This window comes from Macaca thibetana, chromosome 3 (assembly GCF_024542745.1).
Source record: "Macaca thibetana thibetana isolate TM-01 chromosome 3, ASM2454274v1, whole genome shotgun sequence".
In the NCBI taxonomy this organism is placed as follows: domain Eukaryota; kingdom Metazoa; phylum Chordata; class Mammalia; order Primates; family Cercopithecidae; genus Macaca; species Macaca thibetana.
In genome coordinates, this window is record NC_065580.1 from 20,357,660 (window position 1) to 20,374,406 (window position 16,747).

The 16,747-nt window shown below is 44.8% G+C and overlaps 1 protein-coding gene and 1 non-coding gene across 3 annotated transcripts in view; both read left to right on the forward strand.

Annotated features, from left to right (window-relative positions):
- Positions 1-16,747, forward strand: part of SVOPL (SVOP like) — a 67,265-nt gene that overhangs the window by 28,990 nt on the left and 21,528 nt on the right. For both annotated transcript variants that reach the window (XM_050785011.1, XM_050785012.1), the window contains exons 7-11: positions 2,133-2,206; positions 4,197-4,402; positions 5,099-5,210; positions 6,541-6,622; positions 11,050-11,139. In XM_050785011.1, the coding sequence (XP_050640968.1) occupies positions 2,133-2,206; positions 4,197-4,402; positions 5,099-5,210; positions 6,541-6,622; positions 11,050-11,139 (564 nt within the window). The remainder of the gene's footprint in view (positions 1-2,132; positions 2,207-4,196; positions 4,403-5,098; positions 5,211-6,540; positions 6,623-11,049; positions 11,140-16,747) is intronic.
- Positions 7,431-7,559, forward strand: LOC126951848 (small nucleolar RNA SNORA40). Its single transcript, XR_007724695.1, has one exon. It is a non-coding gene; the product is annotated as a small nucleolar RNA SNORA40 (small nucleolar RNA).

Here is a 16,747-nt window from a genome sequence, read left to right on the forward strand (position 1 = left end):
TATTTTTAGTAGAGATGGGGTTTTACCATGTTGGCCAGGCTGGTCTTGAACCCCTGACCTCAGGTGATCTACCTGTCTTGGCCTCCCAAAGTGCTGGGATCACAGGTGTGAACCACCACATCCGGCCCTCCACAGTCATCTCTTGAGCAAGTCCCAGAGCTACTGGCAGTAGACCCTGCCTTTGGTCTGGTCACAATCTTACAATCTGGTTAATGAAATGAGCATCACATATGAAGGAATAAATAACAGAGCCCAGATGCTTAGAACCAGGTGGGGTGTAGGTGTGTGTGTGTGATCAGAGCAGAAGGGACTGAGCCATGGCAGTCTGAGCCTCTTCCGGGGATAAATGGGACATAAACAACACTAAAAGGAGAGTGAGCCTGCCAGGCGTGGTGGCTCATGCCTGTAATCTAAGCACTTTGGGAAGCCAAGGCAGGTGGATCACCTGAAGTCAGGAGTTCAACACCAGCCTGGGCAACATGGTAAAACCCCATCTCTACTAAAATTACAAAAATTAGCTGGGCAATTTTGTGCACACCTGTAGTCCCAGCTACTCAGGAAACCGAAGCACAAGAATCGCTTGAACTTGGGAGGCGGAGGTTGCAGTGAGCCAAGATCACGCCACTGCACTCCAGCCCAGGTGACAGAGTGAGACTCCTCAAAGAAAAAAAAAGGAAAAAAGCCTTTGGGGAGGGGAGAGGGCACTGCAGGCCCCAGGAGATATGCGCTGAGACCAGATGCGGGAATGCGCGACAGGCCTTGGTCAGATTGGGAAGAGTAGTGGAAGCATAAGGGGAGGTGGGGATGGTTAATGTGTGCCAGAAAAAACAGAATAAGACTTACTATTTGATAGCAAAACAGTGAGTATAGTTAATAATAATTGTACATTTTAGAATAACTTGAGGTACATAATTGGGTTGTTTGTAACTTGAAGGATAGATGCTTGAGGGGATGGGTACCCCATTTTCCATGATGTGCTTATTTCATGAGCTGTATCGAAACAGCTCATGTACCCCATAAATAGACATACCTACTATGTGCCCCACAAAAATTAAAAATTAACCATTGGAGCAAAAGGCCTCTAAGTTACCTTCAAACTCTAACTTTCTGTGATAACAAAATCTGGGGCACCAAAGGACCACATTCCCGGTGTCTCTAGAAAGAGCCTGTAATCCCAGGTCTCTTTCTGAGAAAAGAGCTGTTGGTTTTCAATGGCGTGCCCTCATCTGAAGCATTCCTAGCTTTACATAAAAATCGATTACTGTGCCATCAGGTAACTCTTCCTTGTTTTTTTTTTTTTTCTTTTTTTGAGACGGAGTTTCACTCTTGTTGCCCAGGCTGGAGTGCAATGGCGTGATCTCGGCTCTCTGCTACCTCCGCCTCCTGGGTTCAAGCGATTCTCCTGCCTCAGCCTCCCAAGTAGCTGGGATTACAGGCATGCTCCACCACGCCCGGCTAATTTTTGTCTTTTTAGTAGAGATGGGCTTTCGCCATGTTGGTCAGGCTGGTATTGAGCTCCCGACCTCAGGTGATCCACCTGCCTTGGCCTCCCAAAGTGCTAGGATTACAGGCGTGAGCCACCACACCCAGCCCATTGTTACTTGTTTTTATCCAAAGGTATTGAATAGGTACTATGGACAAGAACTTTTGCTAACTACACCCCTTAAAGACAGAAAAAGAAATTAGGCATTCTGTCCTTTTTCAACTTGATGCCGTTGTTTTCTTAACAAGTCTCATATTCTTTTAATATAAGAGTTTTCGTTTTAATGCTAATTTTAGAAGAATCTCTCATCAGTTTCACAGTTACTTTGCATGTGTCCTCCTACTCTCCCCACCCCCGCACCAGTGCTGGTGAGCAGAGGAAGAGCAAAAGGTTAGGATCTTAAGTTCAGTGAACTTTGGTAATTGTCAATGATAAGAAAAAGCCAAAAGACAGATCTGGCTGAGACAGATGTGTTTAAAGCAATTATCTCTGGGTTTGTGTCAGCTGTATTCATAGGAGCTGAGTGGTTATCCCAGGCCACCATGCTCCAATATGATTCTCATCTTCTGTGATCGAAAACAGTGGAAACTTTCGTTCATCCTTAACCTGCTGAGTATATTCTGTCTCCCTCTTTTCATTATTACCCCAGGAAAAAAGAGGAAGATTTGCAGACCTATTGGATGCTAAATATTTACGGACCACGTTACAGATCTGGGTCATATGGTAAGAGTGTAATTATTTCAAAACTAGTTTTAAATAGAGGCATTGGGAGGAAGCCTATTTAAGTAAATCTATGTGAGTGCCACTGGGGAGAAAAACATAAGACCAACTCCAAATATTACAAAGACAAGCAATGTCTTGTCATTCTACAAACACCACTACCACTAAATAAGTAAATAGATACATAGACAGATAGAGGAAAAATCCCTAATTGTCTTCAACCAATTTTAAAATTTTTCTTATGAGCATATGAGCTCACTTCCTAACTTTTGCAGCCTGGTCTTTTTCCTCACCACATGACAGAAACTTGTCCTTTGAAGTCACCAATCATTAAGTCCAATGGCACAGACTCTTGTGGTACCCTCTGTGTTTCATTTCTCTGCAGCATGACCTTGAGTAAGCAAAGATTTTCTAAACAGGATGAAAACATGCTAACTCTAAAGGAAAAGATTGATGAGTTTTAATACATTAAATTATGAACTTAGGAACAGTGTCAAGATATCATGAAGAAGGCTGGATGTGGTAGCTCACGCCTGTAATCCCAGCACTTTGGGAGACTGAGACGGGCAGATCACCTGAGGTCAGGAGTTCGAGACCAGCCTGGCCAACATGGAGAAACCCTGTTTCCACTAAAAATGCAAAAAAATTAGCTGGGTGTGGTGGTGGGTGCCTGTAATCCCAGCTACTTGGGAGGCCGAGGCAAGAGAATCGCTTGAACCCAGGAGGTGGAAGTTGCAGTGAGCCAAGATTGTGCCACTGCACTCGAGCCTGGGTGACAGAATGAAACTTTGCCTCAAAAAAAAAAAAAAATCATGAAGAGCCTGAAAGGTAAGCCATCCATGGGAAGAAGAAATTTGCAATGTATATTTCCAGCAAATTATATATATATACACACACGTGCGCGCACACACACATATATATAAAATATGCTATATATTAGACATATAATTTTTTTTAACAGGAAAAAATAGATAACTCAGTTTAAGTTTTTTAAAATTTTTTAAGTTTTAAAATTTATTTTATTTTGCTTTTGTAGAATGGGTCTTGCTTTGTTGCCCAGGCTGGTCTGAAACTCCTGGCCTCAAGCAGTCTTCCTGCCTTAACCTCCCAAAGTGCTGGGATGACAGGCATGAGCCACCATGCCCGGCCAACAGCCTAATTTAGAAATAGGCAAGAGACTTGAGCAGGCACTTCACCAAAAACGTATACCAGATAAACACATCAAAACATGCTCAACCTTAAAGTCGCCAGGGAAATGCAAATTAAAACCCAACAAGATACCATTACAAATCTGCCAGTGCAAGAGAATGGCTAAAATGAAAAACTGACAATACCAAGGGTTGAGAAGGAGGCAAAGTAACTGGAATTTTCTTTTTTTTCTTTTTTTTTTTTTTGAGACGGAGTCTCGCTGTTTCCCAGGTTGGAGTGCAGTGGCGCGATCTCGGCTCACTGCAAACTCCGCCTCCTGGGTTCACGCCATTCTCCTGCCTCAGCCTCTGGAGTAGCTGCGACTACAGGTGCCTGCCACCATACCTGGCTTATTTTTTGTATTTTTAGTAGAGACAGGGTTTCACTGTGTTAGCCAGGATGGTCTCGATCTCCTGACCTTGTGATCCACCCACCTCAGCCTCCCAAAGTGCTGGGATTACAGGTGTGAGCCACCGCACGTGGCTGTAACTGGAATTTTCATATACAGCTGACTGGAGTTCAAATTAGTACAGCCACTTTGAAAAACTGGAGGTCTCTATTACAGCTGGAAGTATGTGTATACTATGGCCCAGCAATTCCGCTCCTAGGTTTACACCCAACAGGCATGTGTACATCTGTATGATGTGTAAGAGATACTTCCACAAATGCTCTGTGTGGCATCTGAACCTGACTTTCTGCTCTCTTTGCTTTCCACATGCTGCACGTTCCACTTGGTATCCCCTCCCCACTCATCCTTCAGGTCTGGTCTCAGCGTTTGCTAGTGACATTCTTTTCTCACTTCCAGGCTCGGAATCTCTTTTGCCTACTATGGGGTTATCCTGGCCAGTGCTGAGCTGCTGGAGCGGGACCTGGTCTGTGGTTCAAAGGCAGACTCTGAGGTGGTGGTGACTGGGGGCGACTCAGGGGAGAGCCAGAGCCCCTGCTACTGCCACATGTTTGCACCCTCTGACTATCGGACCATGATCATCAGCACCATCGGTGAAATTGCTCGTAAGTGTCCCTCTGCATGTCGGGTCTCTGTCTTGGGTGGTGTATGTGCACTTGAGTCTTAGCTGAGAGAAGTGTGATGCTGTGATGCTGCTCCTGCCTAGCAGAACTGAGTAAGTCACAAAGTAGTGCTGAAAAATCTCCAATTTGGATTGGTGTTGGCAAGAGAAGTCTGGAGGAGTAGAGCTTTGAAGTGCTGTATTCTATCAATTGTAAGGTGTTTTTTTCGCCCTTACATTTTAACATCTCTGAAATTGGAATGTGGCTTACAATGGCTTGTTAGATTGCAATTGACAGCATTATTTCTATTTTAGTAGACATAAAATGATGGTACTTAAAAATCAGTGGCTGAATATTAAATTGAGCCGATGAAAAAAAAATCAAAGGCACCTTGAATTTGATGAAAACATAGAATACACTTAAAATATAGGCCTGGCAAGCTGGCAATCTACAATAGACCTGCATGATATAATAAATATCCTGGGCACCAGTGCTTATATTTCCTGGACCCACGTGGGTAAAGTATATGTAAAAAGTCTTGAAATTGATGACAACGTGACTGGATTTTGGCTGGAATACTCATGAGGTTTGGATGATGTTGCTTCTTTCTGAAACGACAAGAATGAATCCATGCCAGTGTTGCAATATGCCACTTGCCTTCCAAGGTTCCAGAAATTATCTTTACTGTTTGCTTTCTAGTGAATCCTTTAAATATCCTGGGCATCAATTTCCTGGGAAGACGGCTGAGCCTTTCCATTACCATGGGATGCACGGCTTTATTCTTCCTTCTCCTCAACATTTGCACTTCAAGGTATTTTCTGGTTAGTTGCTTCAGGTTTTTTGCAGTGGTTTCTAAATGGAGTCTCCTGACCCATGGTGTTCAGTAGTTTCACGGACAAGTCCCTTTCACCCAGGAGAGTGGAGAGTGGGCTGCTTGTTTGACTAGAATGGTCTTGCCTGTTCCCTACTACCCCCTTCCCTCTTCCTACAGACCCCATCTTCCTCCAGCTATCACAGGATTATGGGTGCCAATGATGGTGTACTCACTTTACCTACCAAAACATTGAGGATCGTTATGTAATGCTTCCTGGAGAATCGGGGCACTGGTTGTTTATCACATTATTTGAACCAGTGCCAAGAAAGTTTAGTAATACAAACAGTGTGCTTATTTGAGCCTTCTGCTCATTTCACTGTTAATTTGCAGTCCTGGAGTGACCTGAGCTCTGATATGTATCATTTATTCTACAAGTTCTCTGCACTGTTTTCCAGGGGATGGTAGCAGCAGGTGTGCTAATTTTTTTTTTTATTCTTTGAGACAGAGTCTCTCACCTTGTCACCCAGGCTGGAATGCAGTAATGCGATCTCCGCTCACTGCAGCCTCTAACTCCTGGGCTCAAGCCATCCTCCTGCCTCAGCCTCTTGAGTAGCTAGGATTACAGGCACACACCACCATGCTGGGTCAATTGAAAAAAAAATTTGGTGGCTCATACCAGTAATCCCAGAACTTTGGGAGACTGAGGCGGGTAGATCACTTGAGCCCAGGAGTTCAAGATCAGCTTGGACAACATGTCAAAACCCCATCTCTACAAAAAATACAAAAATTAGCCGAGTGTGGTTGTTGATGCCTGTAGTCCCAGCTACCCAAGAGGCTGAGGTGGGAGGATCACTTGAGCCTGAGAGGCTGAGGCTGCAGTGAGCCATGATCGTGCCACTGCACCCCAGGTTGGGTAACAGAGCCAGACTCTGTCTTAAAAAAAAAAAAAAAAAAAAAAAAAAAAAAAAAAAGTCTTACTATGTTGCTGAGGCTAGTCTTGAACTCCTGGCCTCAAGTGATCTAACTCTCTCGGCCTCCCAAAGTGCAGGGATTACAGGTGTGAACCACCGTGCCCAGCAGGTGTGCTAACGTGAGGGGCCAGGCCGAATGGCAGCACTGGGGAAAGGAGAGGGCAGCGGGGGGAGTAAGATTGGAAGGAGGTTTGCTTAAGGACCCCACAATCAGGCCAGCTGAGAAGCAGCACCTCCCTCGGTTTCTGAGTTATCTGTGGGTGTGTCTTATCATCCACAGTGCACTTGGAACTGGGCCATGGGAGGTGGTCCTCCATGCTGCCTTTTATCATTTCTCTCCGCTTCCTGTTTTGTAGTGCCGGCCTGATTGGCTTCCTCTTCATGCTGAGAGCCCTGGTAGCTGCAAACTTCAACACTATCTACATTTACACAGCTGAGGTGAGTTTTCATGCAGGGCTTGCTTACAACAGGGTGTCTAAGGTGAGCTACTTAGGGTGTCCATCCAAAGGTAATGTATCCCTGGTTTCTGTTGACTTTTGATGATCTTCTAAAAACAATCTGTTAAAAAGACACCAGAAGTTTATTTGGTGTGAATTTCCCCTTCCCCGTTCAGTCTATTGAAAGCCAATCTCTGGAAGCCAATCTCTGGAAAGCCAATCTCTGGAAGACAGGATCTTCCTCCTTTCTTTAAATAGCTTGCATGGAAAAACCACCTCCTTGCCCTGGCACTAGGCTCCCAGAAGTAATAGGTAGCAACACGTTGCTGTCAAATGTAGAACTTCCTTTCTCTCTTTTTGAAATTAGAATACATTTTTCACTTTTATTCTTTTGGAAGATCCCTTTCCCTCCATCTGTTATTTGCTGCATGTAGCTTAAATCTGAATATAATCTTGATTTATTCTGTATTAATTTATTGAATTAATACATCTATGTGCAAGGTACTGCCTGAGGTAGCTGGAGTTTTCCTCATAAACCCCCCACTTTAAAGAACCTGTATTCCTGGAAATGAAACAATATTTGAATAGGGAACTTAACAGTATTTTAAGTGGTTTTGTCATTCATTGAGCTACAGGAAACAGTGCTTTAGACACTGATACAGCTGCCTTCAGCTTCATGGCAGGAAATGGGGAAGTCTATTGCGATTAAAGATTTGGCATGTCAAAAACCATTAAACCCGCAGAGAAAAGTACTTTTTCTCCCACACAGAGACAAAAATAGAAAGCTATGAGATGTTCGAGTTATACATAATACTTCATTTAGTTCCATGAACAAAATCTAAAGTTGACTTATAGACAGGTACAAAAAAATCAATCCTCTTTTGCAATCCGGAACTCATTGTTCAGTATAAGTTTTACTATAAATAAGAAGGGGTATTATGATACCTGAGACACTTAAAATGATTGGAGTATTGATAACCATAAAGGTTGGTTCCAGGCTGGGCGCAGTGGCTCATGCCTGCAATCCCTGAATTTGGGAGGCTGAGGTGGGATAATCACTTGAAGCCAGGAGTTCAAGACCAGCCTGGCAAGGAAACTAAAACCCCATCTCCACAAAAATTAAAAAGTAGCCAGGGGTAGGGGCAGGCACCTGTAATTGTAGCTACTTAGGAAAGGGAGGCTGAGGCAGGAGGATTGCTTGAGCCCAGGAGTTGGAGGCTGCAGTGAGTTCTGATAGCACCACTGTACTCCAGCCTGGGCAGCAAAGTTAGACCCTGCCTCTAAATTAAAAAAAAAAAAAAAAAAAAGTTTGGTTCTAGGACTATCAAATAGAGAGTTTAAAAGCATAATATATGAGGAAAATCTCAGCTATATCCATTTTGTATTCCAATTTCATGTTGACTTGATATATCAAGATGACTTTTTGTTTTAAAGGCTTTTATCTTGAGAACGTGATGTCTGGGGTTAAAGGTATTGACATATTCCACAGGTCTGTACTCTTCTTGAGCTGTGATAGCTTAGGAATGAATATGATTTGAACTCACGCATATTCACAGAGGGCATCAAATGGAGAACGAGGCAGATCTACCTACTCCGAAAATGACCCTACAGTAAATTGGTTGAAGAAATTAGATCCCAAAGATTTTTGGTGAATTTTGAAGTCTTCATCAGTATATCCATATTAAAAGGAGATGAAAGAAGCCAAAATAAAAGAATTATGGGCTGACAGGACAACTGGATTAAGTATCAGTTCTATTAAAAAGGGCTAACTTGAAGATCTTTTGACGATAAATTTTACTCCAGCTCTGTAGGGGAACAAAGGTGAACTTGATGGACAGTGGAAGGAATTACAACATGAAATTCCTAGAATAAAAATTAATTGGGTGCGGTGGCTCATGCCTGTAATCCCAGCACTTTGGGAGGCTGAAGCAGGTGGATCACTTGACACCAGGAGTTTGAGACCAGCCTGGCCAACATGGTGAAACTCCATCTCTATTAAAAATGCAAAAATTATCCAGGCATGGTGGCGGGTGCCTGTAATCCCAGCTACTTGGGTGGCTGAGGCAGGAGAATTGTGTGAACCTGGGAGGCAAAGGTTGCAGTGAGTTGAAATCACACCACTGCACTCCAGCCTGGTGACAGACCAGGTCTCAAAAAGAAAGAAAAAAAAAATTACTGACTTTAAGTAATTTTGCATAGTTAAGAAAGTAAGTTTGCATAATTAAAAACAAAAACAAATCTAAAGTTATTTTGTAAATTTATAAACCAAAAAAATCTATGAGTAACATGGTATACTTCTAGAATTGCGTTTGAGATGGACGGTCAAACATGTTTTGGAATTTGCTCATTTTGAGGGTCATTTCTAAGTATTTTATTTATTTATTATTTATTTATTTATTTATTTATTTGAGACCGAGTCTCGCTCTGTTGCCCAGGCTGGAGTGCAGTGGTGCGATCTCGGCTCACTGCAAGCTCCACATCCCAGGTTCACACCATTCTCCTGCCTCAGCCTCCCGAGTAGCTGGGACTACAGGCGCCCACCACCACACCTGGCTAATTTTTTGTATTTTCAGTAGAGACAGGGTTTCACTGTGTTAGCCAGGATGGCCTTTCTTGATCTCCTGACCTCATTATCCGCCCGCCTCGGCCTCCCAAAGTGCTGGGATTACAGGCATGAGCCACCACACACGGCCAGTATTTTATTTTTTATATTGTTTTTCAAAAAAGATGTATAACTAAAAATGATAGTTTTCTGTTATTCCATCTTCCAGGTGACTCACAATGTGAACAAAAGACTTTGTCAGTATTACAGCAAAGAAGCCATCACCTGAATTCATTATTTTCAGTCATAGCAACCTCATTTTTCAGAAAATAAGAAAGCTCCGCATAGAGATATTCCACCCCCAGACCTTCTCCTGTAAATATAGCAGTGTCCTGTGAGGCGGAAAGCATCTTGCTTTTTGCATTTGACAGATGGTGGCAAAGATGTGGGCAACTAAAGGGGGCTACATGCTTTGCCTTAGAGAGTTGATAAACCTGTTTTGTCAGTATTTTATAGCACTAAGAACATGTTCCAACATTTTGAGAAACCATTCTTTCCTAGAAAGTATTCTCCCTACAATTCTATTTATTCAATAAGACTTGCTGACTTATTAAACTTCCGGTTCCTTTAAGAATTCTGAATCAATGAAAAACCAATTAGATTTTACTATAAATATCAACAAGTTGCAGCAAGAAAGTAGAATATGGCTGGGCATGGAGGCTCATACCTGTAATCCCAGCACTTTGGGAGGCTGAGGCAGGAAGATCGCTGGAGCCCAGGAGTTTGATACCAGTCTGGGCAACATAGCGAGACATTGTCTCTATAAAATAAAAATTTAATAAAATGTTAAAAAGGGCTGGGCATGGTGGCTCATGCCTGTAATGCTAACCCTTTGGGAGGCTGAGGCTGGCAGATCACCTAAGGTCAGGAGTTCAAGACCAGCCTGGCCAACATGGAAAGACCCCCTCCCGACCAACTAAAAATACAAAAATTAGCCAGGCGCAGTGGTGCACGCCTGTAATCCCAGCTACTTGGGAGGCTGAGGCAGGTGAATCGCTTGAACCCAGAAGGTGGATGTTGCAGTGAGCCAAAATTGCACCATTGTGCTCCAGCCTGGGTGACAGAGTGATGAGACTCTGGAGGGAGGGAAGGGGGGAAGGGAGGAAGGGAGGAAGGAGGGAGGGAGGGAGGGAGGGAAGGAAGGAAGGAAGGAAGGGAGGGAGGGAGGGAGGGAGGGAAATGCTGTAAGATTCTGCAACAGCAAAGAGGCTAGGGAATTTAACAAGAACACAGGGGCCAGGTATGGTAGCTCATGCCTCTAATCCCAGCACTTTGGGAGGTTGAGGTGGGAGGATTGCTGAGGCCAGATGTTCAAGACCAGTATGGCCAACATAGTAAGATCCCATCTCTAATTTTAAAAAAGAAAAGAAGTAAAAATAAGAGCACAGGGAATGGTGTGGCAAGTACCTGGCCCTCTGGTTAATTCTCTTAGCTGTATTTGTATTGAAGACTTCATCGGATCTTTGAGGAGTATTTTCTTCCCATTCAGTAGAATCACTTTTATATATTTATAGTTCTGAAGTGGCGCTCTTCTGTCTGATTCCAGAGCTCGTCTTTCTAAAATTATATTTGGAATATTCAGTGAAACACATTTTTGGAATTTGCTCATTTAAAGGATAATTTTGAAGTCTTTATTTTTTGCTGATATTGTCCCAAAAATTCAAAGTTGTGTACCTGAGAAAATGAACACCTTCCGCTCCATATTCTGTAACTGTGTTTGGTAATGGATGCATTCCAAAGCCTGACCTGGGGAGGAAAGGGGAAGAGGAGGGCTCGGGGAAGGACGGACATTATCTGACTGGTACTTTCTATGCCTCTCCCTGCAGGTCTACCCCACCACTATGCGTGCTTTGGGGATGGGAATCAGCGGCTCCCTGTGTCGCATTGGTGCAATGGTGGCGCCATTTATATCCCAGGTACGGCTGAGGACTCTGCAGTGGGAGAGAGTCTGAGAGGGGTGGGGAAAGAGGAACCCCAGGGCCCTTCAGATTAAGGGCAGAACGGAGGATTTCTGTGGACTTCATGAGTTTTTCCGAGGTGCCGTTTCCCTGCTGTTTGGTGGATTTAGGTAGAAAGAGGCTAAATCTGCTACCAGGCTTTCAGGCTTCCAGTCAGTAGTATGCATTGCATTGCATTCAGGGTTTGCTCCGTTTTAAAATGGGGGGAAGATGGAAAACAATGGTCAACACGAGCAGCCTGGGCAGTTGAATGACAGTGGGCTCTAACCCTGAGTTAGAATGGTTGTCTGGTCCGTTGTCCAGGTGGCAACTGTAAAACAGAGCCCGAGTGCGGGCAGGTTCAGCTGAGGTGCAGGGAGGTGGTACTGGGGCACAGGTGAGCCAGGCTTAGGCTGGGATAAAATCCCAAGGTGACGTGGAGCCATGGATGGAGCCTTGTTTCAGAAGAAACAACAGAGGCAGGTATGGCGACCCTTGGGGTCGTGGTTCCTCAGAGGGCTGTGGAGCTTGCTGCTTTGCACATGTCAGTCCTTTTTTTTTTTTTTTTTTTTTTGGCTGCAAAAAACAGAAATCCAGCCTGGGCGCGGTGGCTCATGCCTGTAATCTCAGCACTTTCGGAGGCCAAGGTGGGTGGATCACCTGAGGTCAGGAGTTCCAGTCTGGGCAACATGGTGAAACCCTATCTCTACTAAAAATACAAAAATTAGCTGGGCATGGTGGTGCTCGCCTGTAGTCCCAGCTACTCAGGAGGCTGAGGCACAAGAATCACTGGAACCCGGGAGGTAGAGGTTTCAGTGAGCTGAGGTTGCGTCACTGCACTCTAGGCTGGGGGAGAGTGAGACTCTATCTCAAAAAAAAAACAAACAAAAAACAAAAAAACCCCAGAAATCCACATGTCCTGGCTGTAGCAAAAAAGGGCAGGAATTAGTCCGAGCCCAGTCTGGGAGTAGGGGCACTGACAGGGGCCCAGGCTCTGTCCTCTTTCTCTGTCTAGTGCCTGTGGTCACTCGTTTCCACCTAAGCATGCAGGCTTTCCTTATTCCTGAGAACCAGGGTGCTGTGCTTGCCGCTGCCTATGGCAGCTCCACAAATCCCAGACACACACCCTTCGCTCTGGCCTCCGGAAGACGCTGATTAGTTCTCTCTGAATCCCGAGACAGAGACCCCCACTGGTCCGGGTCTCGGCAGTTGTCCATGCTTGAGCTAACTCAGTTGTGGCCCACAGTCCCGGTTACATATAAATGCAGCTGGCAAAGGCAAAATTGCAGAGAAGGGGAGTTGGGATGGGCTGAGTAGACGTTAACCTGTATTTCCTACCATTTAACACAAGGATTTTGCTACCACGAATTTTTAAAAACTATCTTGGGAATGTTTTCCCCACCTGTCTTTTTCACTTTTTCTTTTTTTTTTTAATATCTGAGAAACCAAGCTAATCCCCACCTGTCTTTTTTTTTTTTTTTTTTTTTTTTTTTTTTTTTTTGAGACGGAGTCTCGCTCTGTCGCCCAGGCTGGAATGCAGTGGCGCGATCTCGGCTCACTGCAAGCTCCGCCTCCCGGGTTCACGCCATTCTCCTGCCTCAGCCTCCCGAGTAGCTGGGACTACAGGCGCCCACAACCGCGCCCGGCTAATTTTTTGTATTTTTAGTAGAGACGGGGTTGCACCGTGGTCTCGATCTCCTGACCTTGTGATCCGCCCGCCTCGGCCTCCCAAAGTGCTGGGATTACAGGCGTGAGCCACCGCGCCCGGCCACCTGTCTTAAAGAAAAATCGGGATGCCTTTTGTCTGGTGCTTTTGCTTTTCAAAATTCCTTAGTACTTACTTCATCGTGTATCAGAAAAGAACCTAGTGATGAAAAAAAGTTGTCCTTTGTTTTTTTTTTTTCCAGAGACAGGGTCTCGCTTTGTTGCCCAGGCTGGAGTGTAGTGGCACAGTCATGGCTCACTGCAGCCTCAATCCCCCCAGGCCCAAGGGATCCTCCCACCTGAGCCTCCCCAGTAGCTGGGACTACAGGCATGCACCACCACGCCTATTTATTTATTTTTAGAGATGGAGTCTCACTATGTTGCTCAGGCTGGTCTCCAACTCCTGGGTTTAGGCCATCTTCCTGCCTTGTCCTTCCAAAGTGTTGGGATTACAGGTGTGAGCCACTGCGCCCTGCCAGTAGTAAAACATTAACCCTATTTCTGGATGACTGAACTGAGGCATAGTTCATTTCCCAAGCTTTCATTAGGAATTGAGTTCTTGACCACCTGGAACATTTTCCCTGGGCGTTTGTGGATATTTGTCCCAGAGGCTACGCCGCTGTTGGTGGGTTTGTGGGTTAGGAAAGAACCCAACTGGAACTAGGTCTCCTGGGGCCATAAGGCCCTGCTCTGCTTGGCATCCTGTAGCCCACCTGGATTCTCAACTCCTTGTCATTCTCAGTTATCTTTCTCTGCTACCCTCCCCTCATTTATTTTCATTTTTCTTTTCTTTTCTTTTCCCATCTTTCTTTCTTTTCTCCTTCCTTCTGTGCTCTCACTCTCGCTGTCACCCAGGCTGGAGTGCCATGATATGATCTTGGCTTACTGCAACCTCCACCTCCTGGGTTCAAGCAATTGTCCTGTCTCAGCCTCCTGAGTAGCTGGGATTACAGGCACCCACCACCACTCTTGGATAATTTTTTGTATTTTTAGTAGAGACGGGATTTCGCCACGTTGGCCAGGCTGGTCTCAAACTCCTGACCTCAGGTCACCTGCCTCAGCCTCCCAAAGTGCTGGGATTACAGGTGTGAGCCACTGCGCCCAGCCTGCTACCCTCATTTCTAAAGCGGAGATAAAGAATAGCACCCACGACAGAGTTTTGCTCTAAGGATGAAATGAGATGAATAAATGTAAAGCAATTAACCCAATGTTTGACATATAGTAAGCGCTCAGTAAATGTCAGCTCATATGATCATGATGCCCAATAACGGTCAAGGTGAAATGCTATTCCAATGGATACTTCTCAATCATTTAATTTTGGAAAGTATTGTTACATCAATCTCTGTGCAATCGAGATGCTCTGCTTTCCTTAACAGGTTTAGATTGGGGAGGTTTCGAATCTGGGAAGCTTTGTGCCAGCTGCTAGGATATTTGCCTCGGTTTAGGATGGGGTGAGCTGCTCTAAGTAGACGGTAGGGTTTGGTGTCACTTTCATGAGCGAATTAGTCACTTCCCTTAAGGGTAGTTCTCAAACTTTAGTGCTTCTCAGAATTACTAGGGTAACTTGATAACAGATCCTTGGATTCCACTCCCAGATGCCGATTCTGTAGATGGGGATCAGTTACCTACTTCCACCCCCCTCCCCCGCTTAAAGATAAGGTCTTACTCTGTCACCCAGGCTGGAGTACAGTGGTACAGTTGAGGGCTCACTACAGCCTCAACTTCCTGGGTTCAAGCAATCCTCCCACCTCAGCCCCACAAGTAGCTGGGAATACAGGCATGTGCCACCATGCCTGGCTAATTTTTTTTTTAATTTTAGTAGGGATGAGGTCTCACTGTGTTGCTCAGGCTGGCCTTGAACTCCTGAGCTCAAGATCCTCCCACCTTGGCCTTTCAAAGTGCTGGGATTACAGGTGTGAGCCACTGAGCCCGGCCTCAGTTACTTATATTTTTAAGTATCCCCAGCATATCTGATGCAGCTGATGGCGGGCCACCCTCTGGGAGGCACTGCTATCAATAGGGAGGACTGGGAGATTAGTCCTTCCTTTCACTTAATTCTTCCCCTTGTTCTTCCACTTTTTCTCTTTTTTCCTTCTTCTTGCTCCCCCTTCTTATTTTTTTATTTTTTTTGCCTAAAACAAGCTGTTAAATCAGTTAAACTAAAATGATTACATTTTAATCAGTAATATGTTTACACATTCTAATGACTCTAAGGTTAACACAAAAGTCTCTTTTAAAACGAATGTTTCAGACTGGGCACAATAACTCACACCTGTAATCCCAGCATTTTGAGAGGCCAAAGTGGGCAGATCACATGAGGCCAGGAGTTCGAGACCAGCCTGGTCAACATGGTGAAACCCCGTCTCTACTAAAAATATAAGAATTAGGCTGGGCATGGTGGCAGGCACCTGTAATCCCAGCTAGTTGGGAGGCTGAGGCATGAGAATCTCTTGAACCTGGGAGACGGAGGTTGCACTGAGCCAAGATTGTGACACTGCACTCCAGCCTGGATGACAAAGTGAGACTCTGTCTCAAAATAAATAAATAAATAAGTTAATTGAGTGTTTCAGCCAGGCATGATGGCATGCACCTATAGTCCCAGCTACTCAGGAGGCTGAGGCGTGAGAACTGGTTGAGCCTGGGAGTTTGAGGCTGTGATGAGCTATGTTTGCAACACTGCACTCTAGCCTGGGCAACAGAGCAAGACTCTTTCATAAATAAACAAATTAATTAATAATAATTCACCCACCCAGAAACTTTAAATAAGAACATTTTAAGATATTTACTTGTTAGAAACTAATGATAGTAAAAAATAACAGTAGTCATGAGTATGTAGTCCGAGAAAACAATAAAGGAAAATTTTGCTACAAAAGTATTAAAGATTCAGGGCCAGGTGTGGTGACCCACACCTGTAATCCCAGCACTTTGGGCGGCTGAGGCGGACAGATCACCTGAGGTCAGGAGTTCGAGACCAGCCTGACCAACATGGAGAAACCCCGTCTCTACTAAAAATATAAAATTAGCCGGGTTTGGTGGCGCGTGCCTGTAATCCCAGCTACTCGGGAGGCTGAGGCAGGAGAATCACTTGAACCTGGGAGGCAGAGGTTGAGGTGAGTCGAGATCACGCCATTGCACTCCAGCCTGGGCAACAAGAGTGAAACTCCGTCTCAAAAAAAAAAAAAGTGTTAAAGATTCACTGAAATACAGAAGGGACCAGTGCAAGGCCTCTGCCAATAGGTCAGGGACTGCCTCCCCACTTATTCTGAGGAACTTCAGGAGATCAGTCACTTTAACCCTAGCTGGGTGTCTTAGTTCAGGCTGCTATAGCATGTACCACAGACTGGGTGGCTTATAAAAACAGAAACATATTTCTCATAGTTCTGGAGGCTTGAAGTTCAAGATCGGGCTCCCATATGTTTGGGTTCTAGTGAGGGCTCTCTTCTCGGCTTGGAGACGGCTACCTTCTTGTGTCCTCCCATCCAGAAAGAGGGGAAAGAGTTTTTTCTGGTCTCTTTTATTTTTATTTTGTTTAAAAAAATTTTTCCTTTCTTAAACTGGGTGGTACATCTGTGATCTCGTTTTTTTTCCTCCCCCAGACAGAGTCTTGCTCTGTCCCCCAGGCTGGAGTGCAGTGGCGTGATCTCGGCTCACTGCAACCTCCGCCTCCCAGGTTCAAGCAGTTTTCCTGCCTCAGCCCTCCGAGTAGCTGGGACTACAGGCACCTGCCACCATGCCTGACTAATTTTTCTATTTTTAGTAGAGATGGGATTTTGCTGTGTTGGCTAGGCTAGTCTCAAACTTCTTCTTTTTTTTTTTTTTTGGAGACGGAGTCTTGCTCGTCGCCCAGGCTGGATAGAGTGCAGTGGCATGATCTTGGCTCACT